The following is a 27,480-nucleotide window of genomic DNA, read 5'->3' on the forward strand; positions in this document are numbered from 1 at the left end:
ACAATTAAAGTGACTGGTCCGCTTCATAAGCCTTACATCGTTTTTGTGTATTACTGTAGAATAGTGAAGGTTACAGCACATATGAGAAAATGATGCTCATCTATTTTCAAACACGTTTCCATCAGACACTTAAAGAGATCTCAGAAACAATGGTCACAAAAACAAGCAGCAGTGTTTTGTTTCTTGATTATTTAGATAAATTCACTGCCGGGAGCTGATCCATGTATTGCTGTCTCTCAACATTTTGTGACTTGTTTATGTGAGCTGGGTGCACAGCTTGTTTGTGACATTTGCAGGCCAATGACATCAGTTTGTACTTTTTTTTCATTCATACGGTTCTATGGTTCTAAATGTTTTTCCTGCAGTTTCATTTTAGTTCAGCCTTTTCAGTTCCACCATTCCTGTTGATCCAAAACAAGAAACCAATTATTTTTAGGGTTTTTTGCAGGATATTATGGGTGGATGTGTCTGGTCAGGAAATAGCTCCCACATCCCAGACAAAGTGATAGAGCATACGCACTCCTGTTCGCAGACATTGAAATTCAGGCTCAGATTTACAATTCAATGAAGTCATTTCACTTTGTTAAGCAAAAAAAAAAAAAAGGAACTTAATTTTGTCTTCATTATTTGAGTGTCGAAAGGTCACAGATTGGACCAACAAATCAAACATTTTTACTGTGAGTCACCAAGTAAAGTGTTTATGATTATGTAGGCCTATTGTCCAGACAGACATTGTCTCCATCTCTGTCTTGTTTTTACACAAGTGTGTTTATTTTGATTGGAGATGGAGGCCCTGTGTTTCTGCCCTGCCCTCCCCTGCACTCAATGAGGCAGTGTTTTGGACCTGGTCCCAGGACCAAGCCTGAGGCAAGCTCCTCCACACCAGTCCCTCCAGAGCGCCGACTCTCACTGACATTACATCAGCTGGAGACATATAGTAGACACAAAGTAGATGTGTGTCTGCAGTGTGGATCCTCCATTCAGCTTGTTGTGCTGAAGCCAAATTAAGTGCTCTTTTCTCTTGGTTCTGAAACTGTGAGATGTCATCATGAGGGGCAGAACCTAGCCGGACAGGAAGATAAATCAGTTTACTATGGCTGTAAGAATCATCCGTGGAATGGAAGACCTGGTGGCATCAGGCAGCCAGCTTGTTTGGAGCCTGGCACAGCAGACCTTGAGGAGGTGGTACAATAATGGGCTGATGCCGAGCAGACGCTTTCTTGAAGCCTGGTTCATGATTGGAAAATGCTACCAGGTAGGACAGCTCCTCCAGCAATAATGGTGTAAATGATGTTGGTAAATACGTTGTAGAAAAAAGAGCATAGTTGTCAGGTTTTATGAAATGTTTGCGCAGCATATGTTTAGGATTACAAGAAGGCTGCCAGATAGTTTTTTCTGACTACCCATTGAGTTTTATGGCTTATATTACCTAGACTCTCCCTTCAACTTTTTTAAGTGAAGTGAGTCCAGTTTTTTTTTTCATCTGGCTCATTAACATATGCATGTGTTTTATTTGTTTCAATGTTAGAAGGCAAAGGCTGTTTCTCAGTGAGGCACAAAGCCTGTTTTTAACAAGGGCTCAGGCACATATGGCAGTCATTAGAAAGCGGCATGACCGGCCGTTTGATCTCTCTGTCTGGCTGAGGAGGAGAACGTTCAAAGTTGTCTTTGAAATGCTTTGTTGCTGAACACCTGAAGACTGTCGGTGTGGTTAACACATCCTTCTTGCATTAGTTCTGTGTAAACCTGAAACGTTTTTTGGTTCATCTTTTAGCCCTCGAAAAACATAGTGCCATTAAAAAATGTCTTTTGCATTCAGTGGCTACTTCATTTGTCTAACACTTACTAGCTAGCTGAGATATCAATTCTGCAATTTAGCATATGTTGTTGCACTCAAAGTGCAAGCTAAGATAATGGAGTCATAATAATGTGAAAATTGAAAATATAAGAATAAGAGTAATATAACGCTAAGGGAAATTATAGTGGGTATCAAAGTTGAAGTAGCAGAAAAATATTTTTTTTTACAGCATTTGAAACATTTAATGGTTGCTTTTTACCAAAGTATATGCCAGTGTTATTTGTCACTCTACAAATAGTTACATAAGGAAGGTGATCAAGGCATGTTGCCAAACTCAGTCTGAGCAGGTCAGTATGGCTAAGGGTCAAAAGAGCACCATCAGGGCTCTCTGCCTTTAAAGAAAGGGTTGCCAGGGTTGGACCTCCCTAACACAGATTTGACCTTTTTTGTTGTTGTTGTTGTCAGAGACCACAAAAATAATGTCAGGTCCTCCTTTTGATACAGGCTGCTTTGCTAGGTAGGGACTGCTTTGCTAAACTACTTCAGAATAGTTTTTAATTGCCTGCATAGATTCGATTGGAATAAAAGACTTAGATTTGGTATAACTTTGACAGATTTTGAAGATGAATCTGAAATTCAATGGCTGACTGGGCTTTATATGAGCCTGTGTCAAAGGCCTTTGTCAAAATGTGGATGTCACTGCCCTGAAACAATGCCACACTGATAGATGGGCCTTTGAAAGGATTGTGCAATGGACAGCAACAACTATTCATGAAAGGGTTATAGTGATAAGTTGCAGATTCAACTATGGAATGTGATGTTTTTTTACAACCGCTAATATATTCCTATCAGCACATATCACAAAGAAGAGCTTTTTTTTTTAATTGAGGTTTATTGAGATTTAGTTGATTTTTAGTGTTCTTCTTTTTCAAGTCAGTAAAAAAAGATGCTGACATCCTCTGGACCACTGAGTAATGGAGTATGAAAATTAACTGCTGCTCACATCAAACAGTTAAAGTAATGAGTAATGTGTTTCAATCTGAAATTTGCATAAAAGCAAGCAAGTTACTGTGAAAACCTTTGTTGAGAAGTACATTTTTAGCCACAGAGCTGTTAATCTCACTTGGGTTTCGGTTAGGTCATTGAAAGTGACTGAAACAATATAAAAATGAGATGATAGCTCTGTTGTGGTGCAAAGAACATTTTTCATGGTAGACTGAAGATTAATACCATGCCAGAAAGAGACCTCAAGCCCTGCAGCCTCACTGGGTGTCACCATGACCAACACTTTCCACAAGAGGCCAAGCAGTTGGGTGCCATATGTTTTTTACTCAAAGTAATAAAAGGTGTCCTGGTCAAAATGCTGGGGAGCAAAACATTGTTTTTGCATTGAAGTTCTGCTCATTGTCCCCGAGTTGAAAAAGTAAACTCACCTGCTCTTAAATCACTCAACTCAAATAAAAAAAAATCTACAGCCTGATTAGCCTATAACTATTATACAAAATAATATGCAATAACAATGGAAGACTCATGTGTTAAGAGTCTTCATTGCTATGTTATCATATCTACGCTGTCCTGCACTGAAAGGCAGTTGTGCTGACTGCAGCAGAATTAATCTAAAAACCATTATCCTTTAACAATGTGCTTGGGATTCAATTAAACTTTGCACCAGGGCTTCATTGTGTTTTGCTTGTGTTTCTGAACAGCAGAAAAAAACATGGCATGTTAATTTTTCAGTGGTTTGACTAACTAGTTTTCTTGCAGAGAAATGACATGTGCGGTGAGAAAGACAATAGCATGTGCAGAGGTTTTAATGGCAAGTAGAAACTATATGAGTCATTTTGCTCTTTTGATATATGGCTTAAATATCATTGCAGTTCTGTTAGTTTTTCACTTTAAACGAGGAACAGTATTTTTCTCTGACTGTGATTTGGAGCATGCCAAATGGAAATAAACCAATGGTGCCTTTAAACTACTCAGTCAGCACAAATACTAATATAGAGGTGAGTAACTGTTCATTCAGGAAAGAGCAGCAGCTATTCTTTTGCCAGAAAGTGGAATATGTTTTTTGAGTGGAGAGGCCCAAGTGGAGGTGGAGACTAAACTTTTGCAAGTAAGCCTACCGTGTTCTTCTTGCAGGAATTGTCATGACTCATGTTATTTCTCCTTCTACAGATGACAGAGGGCCGTCTGTGCCAGGTTCACCTCCTTGATGGCAGAAAGCTGGAGCTGCTGGTTCAGGTAGTTGACTCTTTCTGCTTGATTTCTAATGCACAAATGATGCTAAGCCCCCTTAACAGTTATCCCCATGCATTTGATTAAGCCTTTTGAATATTTCAGTTGAGAACTATTTTGCGTTTTATTTGTGAAATTGTTCTGTCTGTATCTGTATGTCAAGTTTTCACTGACATTTTTGGATTGATTTTGAGTTAACATTTCAAGAAATTAAACAAACCTTATGTATTTTATGATTATCTCAACAGCCCAAGCTGTTGTCCCTTGAGCTGTTAGATTTGGTGGCCTCACATTTTAACCTGAAGGAGAAGGATTACTTTGGATTGTGCTTTATAGATGACACGTAAGTAGGCTACATTTCCTTTTATAGACAATAAGGCTACATGATGAACAGTGTTTTTAGCCATGTGTTTGTGTTGTAATTTAACCCGTGGGTTGACTTAGAATTCTTGTTTAAAGAAACCATAAGAGGGTATACAAATAATAGCATGCATTGAAAATGGCATTATTCAATCACAAGAAATAATTTATTCTTTCATATGTGACTAGTGGCCAGAATAAGTGGCTTCAGTTGGATCGTAAAGTCCTTGATCATGACTTCTCCAAGACATCAGGGCCTTTGGAACTCAAGTTCCTTGTGAGGTGAGTAGTTCTGTCAGTAAAAGCTTGCAAAATGTAGAATAATCCTGTGCTTTATCAGAATGATCAGTCCCCATCAATAAGAAAACCTCAGTGTTTTACATTTTTGAGTTAACTGTGTATGAATGAGACCCGATATGTGGCAAGGCAGTGTACTGAGGACCTCACAGCCTTGTCTTGGCCAGCAGGTGGCAGTGATGTTTAAGTGTTTCTAATCTAAGCCAGACTAGACTTTATGAACATGATGAAGTCTTATCGCCTGCTAAAGCACTGAAAAAAAGGGCATTGACATGATATTTTTCAGTAAGTTACCCAACCTATTCTTTCCAGGTTTTATATTGAGAAGATCACCTTCTTGAAAGAGAACACGACGGTGGAGCTGTTCTTCTTAAATGCTAAATCTTTAGTATTTAATGTAAGTTTTTTTTTAAATTATTATTGATGAACCGAAAAAGTGTTTTAGTTATAATTTTTGTTTCGAGAATTTCAGCCTGCTTAAATCACTGCTCTTAACAATCGATTGCCTTATGAAAAGACTATTGCGAGTATTGATATGCTATCATTCTTTTGTTATGAGTAGGCTATGCTCATTTAGCCTGGGGTTGATTGTCGAATTAACAATGGCTATGGCAATAATTGATAAGCTATTTTCTTCAAACATGGTTTATTTCTTTAAGACTTCATAGGACTATACTCGACTCTATGTTATCTTTATTCAGAATAGTTGTAAAACATTTCCATATATGCTATTTGAAGAATAAATGTCTTAATTATTCCTCTGAAACATTTTACATGCATCATTTCACTCAACTGTATACTGTTTTAAAATACTAAGATGTTAATTTGAGTGCTGCTTTCAATTGCTGTTGAAAATCCTTAATTTGATAAAAGTAACTTTTTACCGTGTCATTCAAACACCTTACACACCAGTACCTACAGCAGTACAAATATCTAAACCTTCAGGCATACATTTAGTTATAACAGAATTGTAGGACGTGTTAGGATTTAAAAAGTGTTTTTAAATAATCGTAAAGGCCAACTCTGAAGGTCTATTGCTTTATTAATCTGACCTTTAAGTGAATGTCAAATGAAAAATAAACTCTACTGGTGTACCTCTATTAAAACATACATCTTGAATATCCGTGTTAGAACATAATTAACAATAATTAGTAGTGCATAAACCATGAAAATGCACAGGCAGGGGTGCAAAGAGGTAGCCTATGTTATAGGAAAATTTCCGAGCAGCAATTGAAAGCAACGTATGACCAAACGCAGCAGTGAAGTTTTTTTTTTTTTTTCGCGGGGAGAGCAGACTAGTCACCATGGGAGACAGTTCAACCTGCTTTCGGACCGTACCACTTTGCCGATGGGGGTAGTTGCCTTAGGCAGGACTTTCAACTGAGCTCTCTATGTACCAGCGTGTGTTTTTTGTTGCCTATGGAAAATGTCATAATAACTCAGGTGCAGAAAGACAGTATTATTAACGCTTCACGGAAAACAGTAAATACCGTATTGCCCGTAGTGGTTCAGTCGGTAACGGTGGGACCGAGGTACGGGACGGGAACATTTTTTTCACAGATCTAAGTCAAGTGTTGGGACAGCCTGCACTTTGTGTGTGCGTGTTTTTCGAAAACCCCAGCTAATATTGATTTTTTTTTTTTTTTAAACCATAGGAGATCATCGAAGTGGAGAGTGAAAATGTGTTCAGGTTAACCGCATTCGCATTGCAGGTAAGAAAGAGTTTGTCGCAGAATATGTGATTGAAAATGTGTCAGTCACTGTTAATGTTAATGAAGTGTGTCGAGTAGGCTCCGTTTGAAAACAGACAGTTGCCTCTTGAGGTTGCTCTGCTCGGAGCCATTGTTAAATAAACTGACCCCTTTTTTAACTATTATTGCCCTTTCATACAATCTAATGTTTATCTGTAAAGTAACACTTGACTAATTTGAGGAACATAATACAAGTAAACTGCATTTTGGTGGATGTGAAAATAATGCACGAAGCTAACAATGCATACTGGGTAATTCAGTAAATTTTGCAATTTCTAATTCTTATAGTACTAACTTGTATTTTTCTTTCCTTTAAAGGAGGCCAAAGGAGATTACAGCAGGTAAGAATAAAAAAATAAATTCTAAATGTTTACTTAAATTGATATAGACGTGTTTTCATGTTAAGTTTGACTCACATTTAAATGTTTTTTTTGTGCGAGCAAAACAAGGTTTATAATAGTTTAGTTAAGTTATGAACTGAAATGTTGATATCTTCGGTGTACTGGTACCATGGACTTTATATGTTTGGTTTGGTAGATATATCAACCAGCCCTGTCAAATACTAACGTGTCCAGTTGGTACTCCTGACCCAAACTATGTATTGGGTTTTTCTGTACTGTGTCAAGAAACCATATTCTGGTTTTCAGGTTGTTTGGTCAGTCTTCAGTGTATAAATAATGCCTTTGTAGTCAGTTAATGTTTAAGAGTACTTGCTCAGATTTGATTTTTTTCCCTTGACATTCTTACGTTAATGATTACCTTGATTTGTTCTTGTGATATTACATCGGACCCCCCAGTGTCACATTGCCATATGTATGATCCAAACCTTTCTATTAAATCAAAATACTTTTTTCTATCACACTGTTGCCCGTTGAAGGAAGTTGCATCAATTCAAGGTCTCCTAAAATGTAACACAATTCTAGCAAGTTATTTTTGCAGATGTTACATCTCCTCTAACTAAAGGTCAAATATCCTGAAAAAACGAGTCCTGTTAAACACTTTCACATTGACAAAGCATTTAGGCCCAGGTGATGACACTGGTTGGACGCTGTAAAAAAATCTCCATAACTTCTTCCACATTGATCTTATTTTCGGTGCTCTCTGGCTTGACCTTATGAGAAGGTGTGTTGTTTTTGCAATGGAAGTAAAGTTCCTTGGTTGTGATAAGTAAACACTGCTATGTCTGAGTGAGTAACTGAGCAGGTTGAAGCAGCACAACCTGTATGCTTCCCCTGTACTTTGCCTCTAAGGGCCTCTCTGTCCTTTATGTGAACACAAAGATTGTGCATGTATGGTTTGACCAGCAATACAAGCAATGCTTAAAATGCAGGTCAACCTCATGCCAAACTATTCCCTTTGTTCTACTGCAAAAAACAAAAAAAAACACACAGTTTGAGTGTTTATCTTATTGTGTGTATTACACACTTAACTTCTTACAGCCCTGAATGACCGGATACAAGTAATTTATTTTTGTCTTTTTACCTCAGTGTTTTGATTTAAAACCTTAGAGTGCAGTCTACAGAGTGCTCATGTGGGTGTGGGGATGGGCTGTACTTTGTCCTTACTCTGAAAGCACAACTAAAGACAACCTGCCAACAAATCTGATACAATCAGCAATGGTGGGAGTGTTTCCAAATCAAGCAGTCATTTTCTTTTATCTGCCAAGACAGTGCTTTTCCCTGCCTGTTTCGATTATTAGATATTATTTTTCACGTTTTTAAAAACACAATATTATTGCCAATTTTCTTCTTTGGAGAAATGCGTTAATGGCAATAGTAGTTGTTCTGAAACTTGAACCTTGCCGTAACTTAAGTACGAACACTTTATTTGTACTGAGGAACCCCCTGCTTTCTTGTGGGACTATTTCTCATTATTGTCCCCCCATAAGCCATATACAGTGTAAACGCCTTTTCTCTACACTGTATCAACAAAGGGCCCTGGAGCAGTGAGATTAGCTGTGGAGGAGTTAGGGATTCCTCCTCCTACTACAGTCAGTTGCCTTAAGACGGATGAGCCTTACAAACTGTCCAATGGTAGACAACTTGGCGGCAGGAGGACTCACTGTAGTCATGGTATTATGGTGTTATGGGCCACCCCCTGCTGTGAATTGATTGAATGCACAATCATTAGGGTTACTTGTATGGGAGTTCCCTTTGCTATGTCAGTAATTGTGTGACATCTTACATTGTATCTTGCTCTGATCAAACTTATTCACACGATAGTGTTATTGGTGATCAGCTACAGCTATAACCAATGATCAATTCAACAATGTAAAACTCTTCTTCTGGGAGTTAATAGAAAAGATTACGAAAACATGGGAAATCATCTAATAGATTTTCGCATTGTTGCTTAACAGTTTCTGGAAGCAGGGATCTTCTTGAACTTAAATACATTTTTGCAGACATTGTCTGCAAGCCACTTTAAATCTCTCTGCCTCTATATGCACAGCTATATGTCTATTCTCTTGTCTTTATGTCCACATGGACCAGTATTACACCCAGACAGTAGTAGTCACAAGTTCTATTTGCAGGTGTAGCTTGTAGTTAGTGGTTCATTCACAGCAACAGGCTCTCTCATTGTACTCCCTTTACAGTAACCACGTTGCAGCCCAGTGGAATTGCTGACATGAGTATTATCTCCCCCACACTGGGTAGGCTGCACTGGGCTGGGCTGGTCTGTACAGGGTGTAGGAATTGCCCCTATGCCGCAAGCTGTGGGGAGATAACAGACGTAGTAATGAAAGTAATGTATTCCAGATTGCTGACAGAGCAGCACGGCTGCAGAGTAGATCACCTCGACAACGCCAGGCTCCAGCTCCCAATAAAGTATATACCGTCAAACATGCAGCAAAGTGCCATGGCAGCAAAAGGCAGTCAACCTAAGAGATGTAGCTACGGTGAAGAGTGATTCAAGTGCCTCTACCTTTGCAATGGCTCACTCTTGTTTTTTGTATAGTAAGCTGTTTCACATAACTGGATTGCTAAGCTTCTGTCCCACAATGTCAGCAGCTGCTAGTTTTTTTTATTTTATCTTTTTTTATCCGACAGAGACTTAAACTGATCCCCAGGAAAGTTTCTTAAGATCATATGGCCACTACCTGAGTCATGATGAGATGACTGGTATAGCTGGTATATTTCTTGAGCATTTTTTATTTAAGATAGGATCTGTCTTGCACATTAGAGTTCTGTGTCAGCAGTCACAGACTGTTTTGAAACGGCATCAGGGCTTGTACAATACTCCTTAGCACAGGGAGTCGCTGCCAAGTGTTTTGGAATGGCTTTTGTTCCTGTCTGCATTGGACTGCATGGCCCACCAAGCAAGAGCCCTGCTTTTCCAGCTAGTAGAAACTACGTAGTACTTCCTCCTACATGATGTTGGAATGGATCAGGGATCACAATCATAGACCTTGACAGTGATGAACCTAAAAAAATAGTCAGAATGCACAAGATTACCAAACTTTCTTAGAGCCGTTTGTGAATAAGGCCAACTCTTGCAGTTACCTGTTTCAAGGTGTGATCATTTTCTATAGTGTACACTTGACTTGTTATAATGTTGTTTATCAAGAGTAAATGACAGCTTAATGATTTTTGTTTTGAAACAAGCATGAAATGCTGAAAATAGATTTTTCACAAAGCCCTTCTAAAGGCTCCCTATGACTTAAAGGATCTTTATGTGCTTTCAGACACATGTCTTGCCAGACTTTTGTAATTAAGTCTGGCAAGACATGAGTGAAGCTCACATTTAGTCTTGCCAAACAGTAAAACTCGTTATACTGTAGAGTAGGGCTGCACAATTAATTGCAATTGCAAAAAACACATTGCAGAAGTCTGAATTTATCGTGATACAACTCTTATTGTAAGCATGCAATGCTTTCTAACTCAGCCTGCATATATTTTAAATATTGGATGGGAATCTGTGTATATTTGCCCTGCTTTTACACCATTTCACTGCAGTCTGATGAAGTTTAAGCTACACTTAGATTAATTAGTACCAATTTAGTAGTGAAGAAAAAAACTGCTTTTGGTTTTCATTTTGGATTCAGTAGGAAACATGTTGCTAAAAGTTATTGTGAAACCAAACAGGGGATACACTTTAAGACTGTAAGTCATAGCAAATATGCAGTCTTTAATATTTATTTATCACTTAAATATCACACAGATAAGAAATGTAAAATCAATATCCTGACAGAGCACTTTCACTTAAATGAAGCAAGCCAACTATTACAGTCATGCCTTAAGAAAGAACTAGAAACCACACTGTGAAAGCACAAAGATTGAAGACACTTTTCTTTTCTTTTTTCAGTTCAGAGACTGCCAGATCAGACCTCAAACAGCTCCCAGCTTTGCCCACCAGCGTATTAAGGGAGCACCCATCTCTTAAATACTGGTAAGTTTTTTGAATTTAAAAAAATGATTGAGGGTGAGGGATTGGGACGATCACACAGAGAATTATAGATATTGTGGTGATCATTACAAAAGGACTTCCTCTGCAGTACACACAAACAATTCAGCTGTCAGGTGGCCTCAAAGGTAAGAAACACCTGGTTGTACCTGGTTATACTGATCAGGGATGTTCCCAAAAGAACATATGTGAGTGTTTAAGTGTCTTTAGACCTACTTGATTCTTGGAGGACAGTTTTTTACTTTAATTACATTTGCCCATTAGCTTTGAAAAATCATATAGAAGGGAACACTATCCTTTAGACAGCCACGCTGCTGTTTTCACTCCTTTTTTAATCCCTTTTTTTGTCTTGCTAATGGCCCTCTGATGTTTCTGCAGTCTCTGCTTCTGATACATCAGTAAAAAAAAAATCCTAATTAAAATTAATATTATTGTTTTATGGTGAATGAGTGCGTTCAACCAATTCTGTCTCGCTCAGTCCCTTTCTGTCTGTTCAGTTGCATTGTATTTTCCATCGTGCTATGCTTATAAGAGGGATGCTTAGAGTGAGAAGTAAATTGGATGCTTTTACTGAAGAGTTAGATGAGAGTCATCAGTAGGCCAGATTACGTTTTCTGCATGAGCAGGCTGAATATGTGTCAAAGAAAAGGGCCCTCTCACCAACACTGTGGATGGAATGTGTAACACTTGATGGAATATTCATTAAATGTTGTATTTATCCATTTGCAGTGAGGACAAGGTGATAGAACATTACAAGAAACTGAAGGGACTGACCAGAGGACAAGCCATTGTGCAGTAAGTTGAAAACAACAAATATATCCTATAATTAAAATGAGTTTGAAAATTAGGGTCAGTGTGCCTTATGCACTACTTTTCTTTGATGCGACAGTACTCTAGCCCCTACACCAGAATCTCATCATCCACCTCACATACAGTATCTGTACTGTAGAATCTTTTTTTAAGAGATGGCTGTCAAAAGCCAGTATGTTAATTAAAAGCCGTTTTCACATATGATTACGCACTACTGAGGAATGTCCCTTAATAAGCCTGATCTGGTTGTTCACAAATGCAACTCATAGCGGGAGATGAAGCAACAGAGTCTGCTTCATGACGCTATAGTAATAATATTATTTACCTTTATATCAATGCTGTGTTTAGACTGACTCAAAATACCAACAGAATAGCAGAGAAAAGCAAACTAGCAAACAGAAAACGTAATGCTGCAGTTAAACTATACATTCGAGAAGATCATCGGTCATGTGCATTCAATCTATAGTTGTGTACCGATCTAAGGGAATAAATGTCACCACCCCCTCCCACTTGTTTGAGTTGAATTCTCCTGATTATAATCTGCTGCATTCTCACATCAGCTCACTCTGACTTACTGTGGAATAATACTAGGGTGTGGCAGTCACAGTGAACAATTCAGCTGTTTGCGTTGACGCATGCGGCTCACCCTGAAAACTTCAGGAGTTTTGTGCAAGTGTGAAAGCACTAATATATTAGAGGAGTATTTCTGAAAATAGGCAACCAGTGGGCCTTTCCAGGATACCAGTCCTCCTCTTGAACTGATGCCCTTGAACTGATCAATTGACTGTCCCTTCATCTGTCATGGCCCTGAAGAAAATCGATAAGCCTGCCACTGCAAATGACTGTAGCTCTCAATGACTATAGCTTAAATAGAACTCCATCTGTTGTACAACAGCCAGTGATTGACAGTGATCAAGTGAAAGTATCTGAACTCCTGCTAACTTGTTTGTCTCTCTGAAGATATCTGGCATTGGTGGAATCCCTGCCGGCATATGGAGTCCATTATTACCCAGTGAAGGTAAGAGTGTTGTCCTAAGCTATTCAGAAGCTTAACCTTTAAACAAGCTTCTGTCGACTTGATATCTTCATACTAGTTTTGCTTAAAATCTTAGACATTTAACTAACTTTAACTACGTGCAATGCTTTGACACTTAAATCATGAGGTCTTTTCCTCTTTATAAACACATACGCATTATTAGTTAGTTACTGTAGGAACACTCACGAGATCTAGTAGAAGAATTACACCATAAATACTTCTAATCTAGTAAGCTATTAAGGCATGTTTACTTCTGTTAATTCCTGTAATTTTCCATTCTGTAATTAATTCTATTTACCGACCGAACCAAATTCAATCATGGGGGGGAATTTACACCTGGTATTAGCAATGTGGTCTGGCTGATGGGATCACACATGGACAGCTCTCAGTAAGAGTCTGGCTAGATCATGCTCGCCAAATGTGTCGCCATAGACCACTTGTGATCAGATCAGACTTTTCTGCTATGCCTGGAAATTAATACGGCGCCTTATTTCCCTTCCTTAAGCTTTTAAAAAACACGTTATGATAGAAAAAAGGTGATGCATAAGCGCAGCACACAGGTGGGGGAAGAGATGTGCTTATGTGCACAGGAGTGTGTCATTATACGGTCTTAAGTGATGATGGGACCTAAAACTTTGTTTGATGATGTTCCTCTGCAGTTTAGTGATTATAAGTGAATTAAAAGAAATACACTGCAGAATGAAGTCTCTGTTTACAGTGAAAACAGACAACAAGATCACATATCCACGTTATGAAACAGCCGTCTCCTTATTGTGCTTATGAACTGCTCTGATGCACTGCTTGCGGGTCACATGTTGAGATAGCTTTATTCACAGCAAGTGGAGTCTAACATAACACACACACACACACTGCTCTATTATAAACTGATTAACATATTGTGACTTATCTCTTAGGCTTGTGTCAGTCAAAGTTTATGCATTATAATATAAACAGTTGGAAGCTATAGGCCCCTCGTTGATCAAGTCTCTCCTCTACCTTGTCTTTCATGGAATCTTTCCGAATATATTAAATACAGTCTCCCTTATTTAAACATATGGAAACCAATATCCTGTATTTCATGCAGACCTGGCTCTACTGCATAAACTACACCTTCACATGTTGAAAAAAAAAAGTTTCACAAGTGGACAAATATATATCTGTCATTTTTGAGATAAGAGTGGTCTATTAATCCATGTGATCATTGCCATGGGTATGGGGAGATTGGGTGGTCTTTCATGTCGACCAGGACGCATTGGGCTAATGGTTAATACATTAGAGCCAGTTGCAATGATCCAACAAAATTGCGAATGAAAACTTATCTATGTGTTTATAAAAACTCGAAAGTCGTAAAAAAGTGTGATTAAAATCATATTGTGAACCCAGTATTGTGATATGTATTGGTATTTGAGCTGAGTTTATTATTATATCCCTAATGAGGACAAATGCATCCCAGACCTCCTGCATGTGTGGCCTGAGTTATCAGATCTCAATCCAGCCTCATGATACATTTTTAGCTGTGCTTTAGCTGTCCGCTTGTGATCTGATCACTCAGGAAGGATGTTGATAGGTGTAAACCTGGTCAAAGTGGTCTGACCAGATCCAATGACTTTAATGTACTTGATTTCTTCTTGAGTTATTATAGGAGCCCTAAAGTCAAAATGAATTTGGCAAGAGGCCTATTTAGTTTTTAGTTTTTTTTCCCCAAACATTAAAGCTACTAAAGGTTAATGTGATGTTGTGTGTGTTCTTTCATCAGGACAAGCAAGGGATACCCTGGTGGCTAGGAGTCAGCTACAAAGGCATTGGACAGTACGATTTGCAGGACAAACTCAAACCAAGAAAAGTAGGTGCACCTCTTTACCTCTTTATCATATTATTCTCAAGCGTATAACATGTATCTTTTCATTTAAATGTCTTGCTTATAACAGATTTCATCATCATGCCTCTTGTTAGTTGGTTAATTATCCATCCACACTGTAAATAAGTGAATTTAGACCCTGATTCCCATGCCAATCAGGAGAGAGGAAGACAAATAGGAACTATATTTTTCTTTATCAGTCAGTGCTGTGTGCAGTCAAGGCCGTAGCTGCAAGAGCAAATAGAATACAGCACTAGCCTCAGTTGAATGTATTGTCATCATGATTACACAGCTGTTAAACTGACAAGCTTGTAAGGAGAAAATGTACAAAAAACAAATAACATGTGAGGCATTGACCCTTTTTATTGTTAGAATTAATATCATTGGGGAAACAAGCTCTACATGTGAATTAAATCCATTTTTTAAAGAATCAATCAGTAATGGGAGGTTTGATATTAACCTATATATCTGGTCTGAGAGGGTTGACACTGCATGTTATGACGTGTCTGTGAAAAATACTTTGACTAAAAAAATCCTTGTGTGATCCTTGTTTTATACCAAGGCCCAGTGCTTCTGAGGTGTTTGTTATGTGTCCCATCAAAGTGTTTCTCCCCAGTCCCTTTTTATCTATGGTAGTAACCTGTTGACATAGCAGGATGTGCTTTTCCACTGAGCCACTAACAGCCACAGCGTCTCACCAACCCTCCTATTGGAAAGTGTAATTATGGTTCTCTGTGGGAGGCAGCAGGCCTCTGTGATTGTGGTTGGCCTTTTGCCAGTCGGGTGGGTTGCTGTATGTTTCGAGTTGTTGGACAGTGAGCTTGTTGGGGTGCTGAGAGGGCTCAATACCATTTTTTTTTTTTACCCTCACCTACTTCACACAAGACGACAGTAACATTAGCATCCCTCCGGAATTTTCTGCAATAAAATAAAAATACTTCTAGATCTCTAGATATGACAAATAGCATCATACTTCTTTAGTTCACAGCCCTGTTTTAAACCCAACCCATGCCTCCTTCATTTCTGCCCTGTCAATTTAAAGTCTGTTTCACAAATGCAATGCACTCCTCATAACTAGTCAAAGGAGTCCTCCTCCTCATGCTGCAAGTAACCCCCCTCCAAACTTCAAACAAACAGAGATTTTCAAGATTGTGAGAGTGCATCTGACACTACTAATGTGTGAAAGGCAAGTGCCGTACAGTATCAGGGCCTGCATGTCCTGAAATTTTCTAGAAAATGTTACAACTTAATTTGTGAAAAGTGCTAAAAAAAGACCACTTTCATTATGAATTATGAATGAAATCAGGAGAAATTACTTTTGTCCTCATTCTGTTGGGTATTGGGAACGCTGAGAGACATGTGCTGTTCCACATAAATGAGGAGCCAGCAGAACCACATTTTTTCTTCAAATTTTTATTGGTGACAGTGTCAGCCTTTGGCTTATAATGACAAGATATGAGAGATCAAAAATAGATAAAAAAGTGTCTTGGCAATTAAGTTAAACACATAGAAATTATGACTGAAACGATCCTATCTCCAGCCCCCTTTTTCAGTCAAATTCCCTCCATCATGAAGCAAAATAGATCGTTGCATAGTCTACCTAGAAAGTCTTGTCGTCATATTTCAACCTTGTGTGTGTGTGTGCTTTAAACACACAGAGCTGCCTGCCAGTCAGTGCTGGTGCATCACATGTTGTGTAAAGGGTGGGGCAGATCTTTTTTTGTATAGGCGTGTGAGTCAGTGCTTTGACAGATTTTCATTTGAGTATAATCTTGCAGACTCCTGGCCCTGGGGGTCCTTGAGTTGTGGGTGTGAGCTGGATCTGAACAGTCTGAGCTCATCTAAAACCACAGGCATTTCTGGATCTCTTCCACCTGCTATGAATAATATTTTTTTCAAAATAGAGAGATATAAATACTAAAGATATCGACTATCAAGCATTATGCAGCAGTCTAAGGAGAGTAGTTAGTTAGTTTCAATCATTGTTGTCACTTTTTTTGTTTACTTTGAAGGAGTAATGATGAGTCACTCATGTGAAGTGGCTTTTGTGTTGAATACATTTTATCAAGTGTTTCCTCTTTATGAAAACTACTCATCCTGTAAAGTAGAGATTGAGGAGTGTCACATCCTTCAAATATTTAGGGTGTGACATGCGCATCAGTCTCAGGAGAGTAGCAAGTTAGTTTTATCTATGAGTTGGCACAAAGGTGTGAAGTTTCTCTTACTGGGGGATGATTTGGAAGAAGTGAGTGTTTCTTCCCAGACTTTTGTTAAAATGTAAATGTTGCTACTGATAGCAACAAGGGTCTGTTTTCTTGCCATATCTTCCCTTTACAATGGGGTCAGCTATTTGGAAATGTCTTACCAGCTGGATGTCATTGTTTATAAAGTACCACTGTCTTTATATCAGTGATAGGCTCACTGTATGATACTATTGGTCAACCATGCCCACAATCACAATGAAAGTATTTAAAATTCAACCCTAAAAGTTTGATCTTCCTCTGAATGCATTAAAACCCAAATTAAACTTTCAGCTTGACACACTCAGGTTTCACTTTTGTTGGCTAGTGTTTTTGTCAACACATAGTGTTTCCTTTTGTCTTAAGTGGCCGAACTGAGTGTTCCCATGGCACATGAAAGCAAAGAGAGCCGCTGCTATTAATGATTAGACAAAAGTGACAAATTCCAAACATGTTTTCCCTAGGAGGCTAGATGGGTGTAGTAGATTTGGCTATACAACGGTGCTTTTGTGTGATGTTTTTTTTTTTTTTTAGATGAAAAAGCTGAAAACATTCCAGATTGAAGCTGATTATTCAAACTTTATGTTGGACTGATCATTTTATTGTTTGTGAAGAGAAGTGGAGAAGAGATGAAATGTCTTCAAACAAGGAAAAAAACACTACCAAGAAAAAACTTCTGATCTGGTCTGATTTACATGAAAGTGAGCTGACGTGGGAGAGAGGGGGGTGAAGAGCCTTGAAGACAGCAGGTATCTGTGATGTCAGAGAAGGAGGGCCTTTAAGGGGTGTGGCCAGTATAGCTGAAAGTCTTGCAACACCTATTTGCCTCCAGATAGACAAGAGAGAGTATTGTTTGAGGAAGCCCTAGCCCTGTGGGAAACTCAAAGTCAAAGGATTCAATACAAACCCAAGAGAATCCAGGAGAGGATTTGACAAGGGAAAAAAAAACCTTACGGTAAGCCTATATTACCTGTTCAGCTTATATAGATAGATTACCTTCCTGTTTTATTGTTTAAATTTCCCTTAATTGTGGTGTTTTACTCTTTCGCTGTTAGATCCTTGCACTTCCTTACAAATGAAACCGTAAGGGAAGAACAGAAATGGGTTCATTTTGTAAGAATTGCATAACAAATATGTTTCTTGGGGGGAAAAGGGAAATGTTTCTCCAGTTGATTTCTTCACCTCTGTCCAATTTGTTACTTCAGCCACCTCATGTCTGGAATAAAGTACATCTTTCATTTCTGTCAGCTCTTCAGTTGTGGAGAATCACTTTTGTCCCCAAAATGACGGGGGGGGGGGGGGGTTATCGCAGATAAGTGACTCCATGTCTGTCTGTTGATCCTAGTATCAGTGGAGCAGAGGTTTGATACTGACACAAACTCTCTGTCTCTGTTTTCCTCCACATCAGAATGACATGAGAAGCTGGCAAAATGTTGCCCCCTACAGTTAAACAAGTGTTATAAATGCTACTGTGTTAGCCTGAACGTATCTCTGACTGGCCTGATGAACACCGTTTATCGCTTCTGATGTTTTGTAGTTTATGCCATTGTTGCAAGGTGATGAGAAAAGAACTGTGTAATACAAACTGCAGGTTGTTTTAATACCTGCCTCCATATTGTGTCTTCTTGTTTTGAGACTTAATTTGTCTCTTACCACCTGTATTAAATGATCTTTCTGCTTCGATACAGTTTTGTCTCTTCGCAATCAATTTTCATGTGTCGGCTTGTGTACTAAGTGTGATGTCTCTCTCTACCTTCCCTCCCCCAATTCTCTCTCTCTCTCTCTCTCTCTCTCTGCAGTTGTTTCAGTGGAAACAGTTGGAAAATTTGTATTTCCGTGAGAAGAAATTTGCTGTGGAAGTGAACGACCCACACAGGTCAGAGGAGGCAGACCTCTTAATCTATTTTCATTTTTCTCATTTTAATAGGACCATTACCTGTTTTTGAAAGTTCCCATTTTAGCTGCTGCTCTCTTGCTTTCTCTGCCCTTAACCTACAACGGACACACTATGAAGGGTATCTGCAGCCAGTGGCCAAATTAAAACACACATTATAAGTTGTAACCAGTGTGTTAAATGATTGTTCTCCTGCTTTTTCAAATGTCATTTTATTATTTTGATTGCTTCCAACTCTGTTATTAACACTTACTATCTGTTTGAGAATGAGTTTGATCTCCCTGTTCGACTCCTCTTTATTATTATTACATACACAATTGGATAAAGATTTTTAATTGTCCTCTTTTTAATTGTCCTCCTTACTTTGGGGGTGGCTGTGGCGCTGTGGTCTCTCAAACTGAAAGACTGGGGGTTCAAGTCCCATATCCTGCAGTCACATGTCGAAATGTCCTTTGGCAAGACCCCGATTTACTCCCACTGCTATGCCAGCGGCATGTGAATGGAATAGTACTGCCATCAGTGTGTGAAAGTTGTGTGAATGGATGAATGTGACACTCAGTGTAACATGCTTTGAGTGGTGAGAACACTAGAAAAGCGCTATACAAGTCCAAGTTCTTTTACAATTAATGTACCATTAATTATTTAGAGAATGTATACAGATATGCCTCTTCTATCAGCACAAGAACTGAGTGTGTGTCTTTTATCTCCCAAAGCAGAACAGTGACAAAGCGGACTTTTGGACAGACTGGTCTTGTTATTCACACATGGTATGCAAGCCATTCTCTGATTAAAACCATTTGGGTGATGGCCATTAGTCAGCACCAATTCTACTTGGACAGGAAGCAAAGCAAAGTGAGTATCGGTTTTCTTCTCACCTTTACGTTGTTCACACATTTCCTGCCTCAGGTTTAGTTTGAGACAGACTAATAATTATTTTTACACTATGCTTGACCTGTGATGAGAACTAGACTCATGTTGTTTGTCCTGTATAACTAACCAACCTCCAGATCCATGTCAGGTGTTGGTGTAGGTGAGGTCACATTGTGAAAGACAGATGCTTGAGGACTGAATGACTGGTTGATAAGTGTAATTTTGTTTTTCATTGGACAGTTTGTCAAATAATTAGACCCTCTAGAAACGTAATTCTGGTTGATACTATTTCAAACTTTTAGTATTAAAAATATCGTTGATCTGTGCTCACACTCAGGAACTCAAATCTAAGGAAGTTTATTTGTCTAATTTCTAGTCAAAATCTCATTACACTTATTATAAAAAGCAAAAAGCAAGGCCCAAAATTGCTTGTAGGAAGTTAAAGAAAATATGACTATGACGCAATCATGGAATGTTATATACTGACTAATTTAACAAAAATATCTAATTTAAAGAAATAACAAACAAAAGGTACTTGCCCCATGGGCAGTTTTTCTTGCCTAGAATAATGATTATTACATTTTTTTGTACTAGAAATATAACAAACACACTTTCTTAGGTCTGAGCTTTGGGAGTGCCCATCATTCTCCTTTGTTTGAATGTGGCCTTTTTATTTTACTGTAGTGTTACAGCCTGCTGTAACAGTGACTGTTTGTCATGTGATGCACTGTCTGTTCTTGGATTACGACTTGTTTAAATAGCTTCGCAAACAGATATCACATGCCTCTAGTTTCAGTGTCCCCTAATGGTCAGACCTATTTTGGGAAATATATGGCAAACTTTCTTGAATGGGAATAGAATCTCTGTACTCAGTTCACTCTAAACTACAGGAACTTGAAAAGCTATAATTCGAATGGATAAAAACATGAATATCCTCTGAAGAAAGACTTTCCCATACAGAAGGCACAATAACATAACAGTAGTTGTAGTAGAGCTGTCATTTGTCTGAGGGTTAACACAGTGGTCCATATGTTTGCTGATGATGCATATTTGCTGAGCATTAAGACTATTGTATTATTATAATGTATTATGAGTGGTGTCTGATCTGCATTTCGCGAGAGAGATGGATGAGTATGTGTAGCTGTAGTCAAATGAGGTTATTCAGCCACCGTGTGCCTCAAAGGCAGATGGTGTGTCAGTGTTCATCCAGGAATAGAGCCTACACTGATTGATGAGAGCATGCAAATGGAGCTGTCTCTACTGCAGTGCGCTATCATTAAAATGAAATGCATACAATACCTTCTTCACTACTCCTTTCCCACATCCTCATCCCAGTTTCCTCCTCCTCACCGTCTCTTCTCACCCCTCCAGTCAAAGATGACCACGACCAGGAGTTCAGTCGACATCGCTGTCGACCTCACAGAAATCTGCGCTCCGCGGATCAGCAAACTTTCCTGCAAAGATCAGCTTATCATGGCGAGCAATGGAAGCCTTATCTCAGCCGGTAAACAGACAGTTAATTAGCTCATTGTTTCGTTTCCACATCAGGTTGACACATAATGTGATATCATTAAATGATTAACAACAATTATTACTAGAACTTGACATTTGTATATTCCAGGTTCTGCAGACTCAGAAGTCAATGAGGAACAGAAGAAAGAGAAGATCGCTGAGCTGAAGAAGAAAGAAAAGAACCTTCAAGACACACTGACACAGAAACTTGAGGAATTGAAAAAGATCTGCTTGAGAGAAGCTGTAAGTGCCATTCTCATTCAGCAATTTTCCAGTGGTAAAACCCACACTGCCAGCTAACTGTTATCACTCTTATTGCAGGAGCTTACAGGCAAACTGCCTGAAGAGTATCCCTTGGCATTAGGTGAGAAGGCTCCACATGTGCGGCGTCGTGTTGGGACAGCCTTCAAGCTGGATGACCTTTTCCCCTACGATGAGGTTGGTATAGCTGTTGTTGTGTGTTTTTGTTGTGATATATATCCAACACAACTGTTTTTGCCTGGATATCATGACTTGACTTGACTTTTTGAGATAAGGCAGATGAGATTGACGTGTTCTGAGACTTACATTGCATAATGCCCAATAAACATTTCTATATGAACATGTTGGCACACTGAAGAAAATATATTGATTTAGTTTCCAGTATTTTTTCTTTGAAGTGTGAGATGTGTTAAGTCCTTTTTTTTCTCCAAACTACTGCTGTTGCTGTAAACTGTGCTCGATTTTTTTGTTGCTCTGTAGGATCCATATCTGAGGAACCTTGAGAGCAGGGTCGCCTTGCAGCAGAAGATCGTTGAAGCGGCACTTAAGTTATCAAATGAAGATGACCTCTGCAAGACAGTGAAGAAGAAGAGAAGAAATAACTGTCTTGATGCAATGAGGAAGCTGGAGGAAATTGAGAGTGATATAAACAACTACAGGATAAGGAAAGGACAGAAACCGACGCAGAGAGCCTCACTAATCTTAGCAGGTATATGTCACAGATTATAGCAGTGAGCTTGAAATGATAATTGATAGATAATTAGTATGAACAGTTTTCATTTAGTTTAAAAAGTGGAATATTGTTGGTGTCTCTAAGGACCCTTGTCTCTGTTCTGTTATCAGATGATGTCAACCCTTCAGATCTCAGCTCTCTATCTGACAGCCTCACTCTGGATGATGGTAAGTGCCTAGGCGTAGCCACGCCCCCGGGGTGCATGTGTTTACTCCTTCTCCTTTCACAGCATTTCAAATCATTTTTAACCAGGCAATAACTTTTATCTTCCAGATGATGAGCTAGTTTCCCAGAGGCAGCAGTCCCGATCAGTTCAGTATTCCCCAAGACCACACCATGCAGAAACTCTGGACATCCATTATAACAATGACAGACGGCCTTCTGCCAGTGACCAGTATGCAGACTGCAGGTATACAGCTCCTGCTTACACCCATGAAAGACATATTCAATTTTCTGTATTTGTGTGAGAGTTGTTTTAAGAGGCCCTAAGCATGGAGCTAGTAGAGACCTGTAGTGTAGATCCAGACCTACATTCCTGCCAGTCTCCTCCTACTTTTTTCCCCGGCCTCTATAATATCCTACCTCTTATCAATTCTATGCACTGGCTTTAAAAATAGATGGAACAGAACATGTAGCTGCATGTGGAGAAGCAGACGACACTTCTAAGCTGAAAGGGAGAGGGAAAGTGGAAAGTGATTCTGAAAACTAAACAACTGTGTACAAGTTAAATGTGTGATTTTTTTTACCCTAGGCTAAAACTTTTAAATCTCATTCAAAGCAACACCATGCTCACTGTTGCATGACAGAAAGATTCACTGACTTTGTAAACACAGCCTTCATGGTGTAAGTAATGACAAAAGTGATTAATTTAAGCATTTATAGAGTTTTTTTCCCCTACAGTCTTGAGAGCAAGTACACAGAAAGTAAATGTCTTCATCTGATACAAAATGTTCTGCCCTAAGGAGGCAAACTCTCTGAAAATGTGTTATCTTTGTTCTAGATTAAATTACAACCAAGTCCATGAACCACTCCACTTCAGTCACCGTGATGCCTTATCAAGCAACAACAGCCTGTTTAAACCAGCTTCCAGGCAGCCACGTGATGCTCGGAGCATGCCACCCACCCCCATCCTCACCCGCAATGCCTACAGCAGCACCCACCTCCGGTAGGTCCTCAAAGAGTCAACATGTATTTCGGAAAATGTTTCCCTCTCTTTTCTTGAATATCTGCTGTGTGGAAGTAAGTCAAATTACAGCTTCAATTAAATATTTTTCATCTTTAGGTCAGAGGATGCCCCTCAACATTTCCGGCAGCGCAGTGGTAGTCTTGAGTCCCAGTCTCAGTTCCTGACGGAGGCCGAACCGCCTGCGCAAGCATTCCCCTTCTCCCAAGAACGGCGCAGCAACAGCACTGAGGTCCTTGATGATGGCTCTTCCTACACAAGCCAGTCCAGCGTAGAGTACACCATCCCAGGCAACCACGTACACAGACGCAGAGCTCGTGGCCGACACAGAAAAGACATTTACGCCAACACTGGTAGCATGCCCAATCTGGCACAGCCAGACACCCGCTGCCACGCCTACCAGCCGCGAGCCCGTCCTACCACAACAGCCTACTACGTCACAGGCTACCCCAGCTATACAGAACCAGAGCCTTACTCAAATGGTGCCTACATGTACGACAATGAGATGGAGGGACACTATAATGTCAACCCTGCCTACCATGCAACCCCAACAGCTTACCACAGCCATGTCATGCACAGTAACTATGGTACTGATGAGATAGACGGCTTGTCACAGAACCCCTACGCCACACTGAGGCCACCTAGGAACCGTCCAGGGACCCGTAGTAACGAGCACGTCGGCAAGAACATCCAAAAGGCTTTGGTTGCCGAACATTTGAGAGGCTGGTACCACCGCAACGCTGCACACAAGCCACCGTTCAACCAAGACTACGACAGAGGCTCCCAGCAGAGCTTGGGCTATCAGACTATGCCTGCGCCCTACAGCCACAGCAGTAACATGTCCTACTCAACAGGTTGGATCACTGCATCCTATATTACAAGTCTCTACTGCTTTATGTTGTAGACCCTAATATTTCATGTTGGTTGATCATGTACTGACTTATACCTTTGTTTTTCTTCAGTGTCCTCAGTGCCCTCAAGTGCAAACTGGCACAGCAACATGAGTGTTAGTGGTATGTCGGAATATGACATGCCCATGCATGCACCGCAGTCCTACTCTTACAGTACAGCACCCTACAGCCACTCCGCCCACAGCAGGTAAGAAAAAAAAACTTTGCCTCAACTCAACTTCTTATCCAATAAGTCACTCCTTGATCCTACTTATCCCTAGTGCTAAGCACTGCTTTTTAATTGCCTTGAATGGCTGGTCACAGAAAATATTAGCTGCTGTTTGGTTTGCAATTCCTGACACACAACAATACCGTGGTCTGCTGCTTAGCCAATGTTACTGTGTCTTCAAACTCAGACTTAAGTTAGAACACAAAAATAATGTATCTACCTCACATGACATCTTAGTCCAGCAGGAGGATTATAGGATCGTTGCAGCCAGCAGCCACGTTTTCTTCCTCAGAGCTTCCGACTAGTTCTACTCCCTCCTTAACTGTCTACTGGCCCCTGCTTTCTTATAGATACGGTGCCTCCCAGCTTTTTAAGGGCTCATGGCACAGCCCTGATGGCCAACGGCACTGTGCTTTTCACCCTGCCAGTTCTTCCTCCTCAGCTTCCACCTCCTCCTTTCCCTCTTCCTCCTACTCTCCTGGCTGTCTGGTTAGACAGGTGGCCTCCAGCCCTGCACAGACAAAATCCTCCAGAGTCCACAGGCTCAGTAAGGGGCCCTTTGTGAAAGGTAGTTCATAGTAAGTAAACAGAAATGGCTAGAGCCTGTGCTTCTGCGTCGTTCAGTTTGTCTGCATCGTGATTTTATAGTCTGCTTGTTGATGTTTTGAAGTGAGCTTGCATTTTAGTAAAAGGTAACTGCATGGCTTTAAAAAAGCTTGCCTGCCCCAGTTATTCTTAGAGCATACTGTCATCTCCTGACCAGATTTCTCTGCAGTGTGCTTTCACTCCTCAGAAAATGTTTTGTTTCCGTCCCATTTTAATATTTTCTTGCATATGCAGAGGCTTCCTGCCCATGTGCTTCTATTCACCTTTGACTTTGCCCCTTCTTATGCGCAGATGTCCCCCAGAGTTTGAGTGGCAGAGCTTTGATAGGATGGCATGCCCTGTGGGGCCTTTAGAGAAGTGTGGTGCTGTTTCCTATGCTATTGGCCAGGAAAATTAAATCCCTCCCCCCTCACTTATCAAAGTCACAGCACAGAAGAAAGGGTGAGAGACAAGACTGTAAACTTCCCACTTGGTTATCATGGTGATGGTGATGTGTGTTTCTATATATGGCAGAGATGGATAGAGGGTTCCTCATCATTTATTAGTACTGCTCCTGCTTTTTCTTCTTGGTGTCTTGTGGTTGTGGGAGAGTGCTTGTGTGGCAGAGGAACAAAGGTGACTCCTGTATGTCACATTTGAAGGCTTTGTGTGTGCATAATGTATTTGTGCATCTGCTGCTTTGTTGGGTGAGAATGTATGACCCTGGGTTTTTCTTTGTATACATTTTTATTAACCTATTTAAATGGCATTTGGTAACTAAGCAAACAAATGATTTCAATCCTTGTTGTTTCAATTGAGTTCCTACTAAGTGGCTAAAATATTGCAGGATGTTGTTGAAAGCCCAGGGTTACTTCATTCCAGTTATTTTTAACCATTCAAAAACTACAGTCTTCTGCTACCTGTCTAATGGGTAAAATTCTTGTGTTTTCACAGATCTTACATAGATGTCAACCAAATGGAAAGTAACCTGGAGCCAGACGACCAAATTTGCTGGAAAGAAGACTCAAAACCGGGAACAATAGTGTAGCTGCCTATCTGTCATTGTGCAGTATTTTTCACCTTGACAAGTTGTCACTATGCCTTAAACTGCACTTACCTGTTTTTGTGTACAAGATGATCCAAAGAATGAAGTATCATAACTTCTGTGGAATGCAGCATGTGAGGGGAATGTAGTCCTCTCATTTTCTGTTCGCTAGAAGGAAATCACAAAACAGTTTTTACAGGATAACAAAACCCCACATGAGCGTCTACAGGTCTGGATTGCAAGTGTTTGGGGTGATGGTACTTGTGCACTTAAACTATATAAGGACATGCTGTGGACTGTGTGGTATCACCAAAGGGAATGTGGACTTAACCCAGCAGTGTCTCTTCATGGAGATGCAGACTTCTCAAACCAAGGACAAGGATTGCCACTGTAAGAGGATACTGAGCATCAATGAACAAAACGGCTCGTTCTGACTGCCTCACAAATGTATGAACACTGTAACCATGAAGGATTGAAAAAAAAAAAAGATTGATAAAGACTTTATCAAAATGAAGGACTGAACTCATTTAAAATAATGAGTTACAATGACCGCCTGAAGTCACCAGATCAAGTTTTATCAAAGTATTGTTTATAGCCACAACAGTGCTTGATTTACTTTTGTTTGTCAAGTATTCAGTCTATCTCACTGGCAGATTGAGCCAAATACTTCTGCCACACCAACTGAGTATTTCCTGAAGTCATTAACTTGTATATCAGTGCCACATCTGATCAGTTACTGCAGGAAGAAAGAAAATCCATGTTTGCTTTGTTTTTTTTTGTTTGCTTTTTTTACGCGATTATTTCATCCATGCTGGAAGTCATGGACTGGTGCTCACTATTTCTCTGAAGAGAATGACGCTATGTGTAAATATTGATTTTGTAAATACACTGGTTCCACCTTTTATAGAACATTTGTATGTATTTTGGAAGCATGTAATATATAGTTAACAATTGTTTTTAAGCTGGTTCTTAGTTATTTGTACAATTGGATTCAATTTAATTAAAAAAAAATCAGCATTTGAATCAGTTGTTCAGTTTTAATTTGATATAAATAAGAACAATACAGTTTTAATTGAACAAAATAAAACCTCATCCAGCAAAGTGCAGGAAAACACTCAAATCTAAACCCATTAAAGTAGGCAGTTGAATGTCTGTTCAGCTAGTTCAGTGAATACAAAAGGTTGTAAGGAAAGTAGAAAGATCGTCAACACTTCAAGTCTCATTTGGATGTTTTCCTCCCAGCGGTCTCGGGTTGGTGGTCTTGGTTAAAAGGAACACAAATGCATTCTCTACCTACAAAGGCTCTGAATACTGCTTGAATTTAAGGAAGCAGTAAAGTTAAGAACCATCACAGTTTTTCCCCGTCTTTTAAAGGCTCTGTGAATTTCGGCAGGGCTTCTTTGGGTCAGGATGAGTGATAATAACAAAAGTTATTTTCTTTTAAATACTCTCCTGCTGCAGAGCTCTGTCGCTGTTTGCTCGTACTAGTCGT

General features: G+C 39.6%; 1 protein-coding gene across 7 annotated transcripts in view; it reads left to right on the plus strand.

The window, feature by feature from the left end:
• frmd4ba (FERM domain containing 4Ba) overlaps positions 1-27,011 on the plus strand; it is a 40,302-nt gene extending 13,291 nt beyond the window's left edge. The window contains exons 1-24 of one of the 7 annotated variants that reach the window (XM_020633791.3): positions 925-1,255; positions 3,974-4,039; positions 4,282-4,376; positions 4,583-4,675; positions 5,003-5,087; positions 6,346-6,402; positions 6,760-6,782; positions 10,744-10,827; positions 11,572-11,637; positions 12,613-12,670; positions 14,445-14,531; positions 18,586-18,662; positions 19,394-19,532; positions 20,922-21,054; positions 21,172-21,305; positions 21,384-21,500; positions 21,804-22,032; positions 22,167-22,223; positions 22,330-22,465; positions 23,057-23,221; positions 23,339-24,093; positions 24,202-24,337; positions 24,709-24,936; positions 25,898-27,011. In XM_020633791.3, the coding sequence (XP_020489447.2) occupies positions 1,094-1,255; positions 3,974-4,039; positions 4,282-4,376; positions 4,583-4,675; positions 5,003-5,087; positions 6,346-6,402; positions 6,760-6,782; positions 10,744-10,827; positions 11,572-11,637; positions 12,613-12,670; positions 14,445-14,531; positions 18,586-18,662; positions 19,394-19,532; positions 20,922-21,054; positions 21,172-21,305; positions 21,384-21,500; positions 21,804-22,032; positions 22,167-22,223; positions 22,330-22,465; positions 23,057-23,221; positions 23,339-24,093; positions 24,202-24,337; positions 24,709-24,936; position 25,898 (3,183 nt within the window). In that variant the 5' untranslated portion in view covers positions 925-1,093 and the 3' untranslated portion in view covers positions 25,899-27,011. Of the gene's footprint in view, positions 1-924; positions 1,256-3,973; positions 4,040-4,281; positions 4,377-4,582; positions 4,676-5,002; positions 5,088-6,094; positions 6,134-6,163; positions 6,223-6,345; positions 6,403-6,759; positions 6,783-10,743; positions 10,828-11,571; positions 11,638-12,612; positions 12,671-14,444; positions 14,532-18,585; positions 18,663-19,393; positions 19,533-20,921; positions 21,055-21,171; positions 21,306-21,383; positions 21,501-21,803; positions 22,033-22,166; positions 22,224-22,329; positions 22,466-23,056; positions 23,222-23,338; positions 24,094-24,201; positions 24,338-24,708; positions 24,937-25,255; positions 25,406-25,897 lie in introns of those variants that run through there. The other 6 variants (XM_065954977.1, XM_020633793.3, XM_020633795.3 and 3 more) reach the window with 6 other exon arrangements.
• Positions 27,012-27,480: the final 469 nt, after the last annotated feature.

This window comes from Labrus bergylta, chromosome 5 (assembly GCF_963930695.1).
Source record: "Labrus bergylta chromosome 5, fLabBer1.1, whole genome shotgun sequence".
Lineage (NCBI taxonomy): Eukaryota > Metazoa > Chordata > Actinopteri > Labriformes > Labridae > Labrus > Labrus bergylta.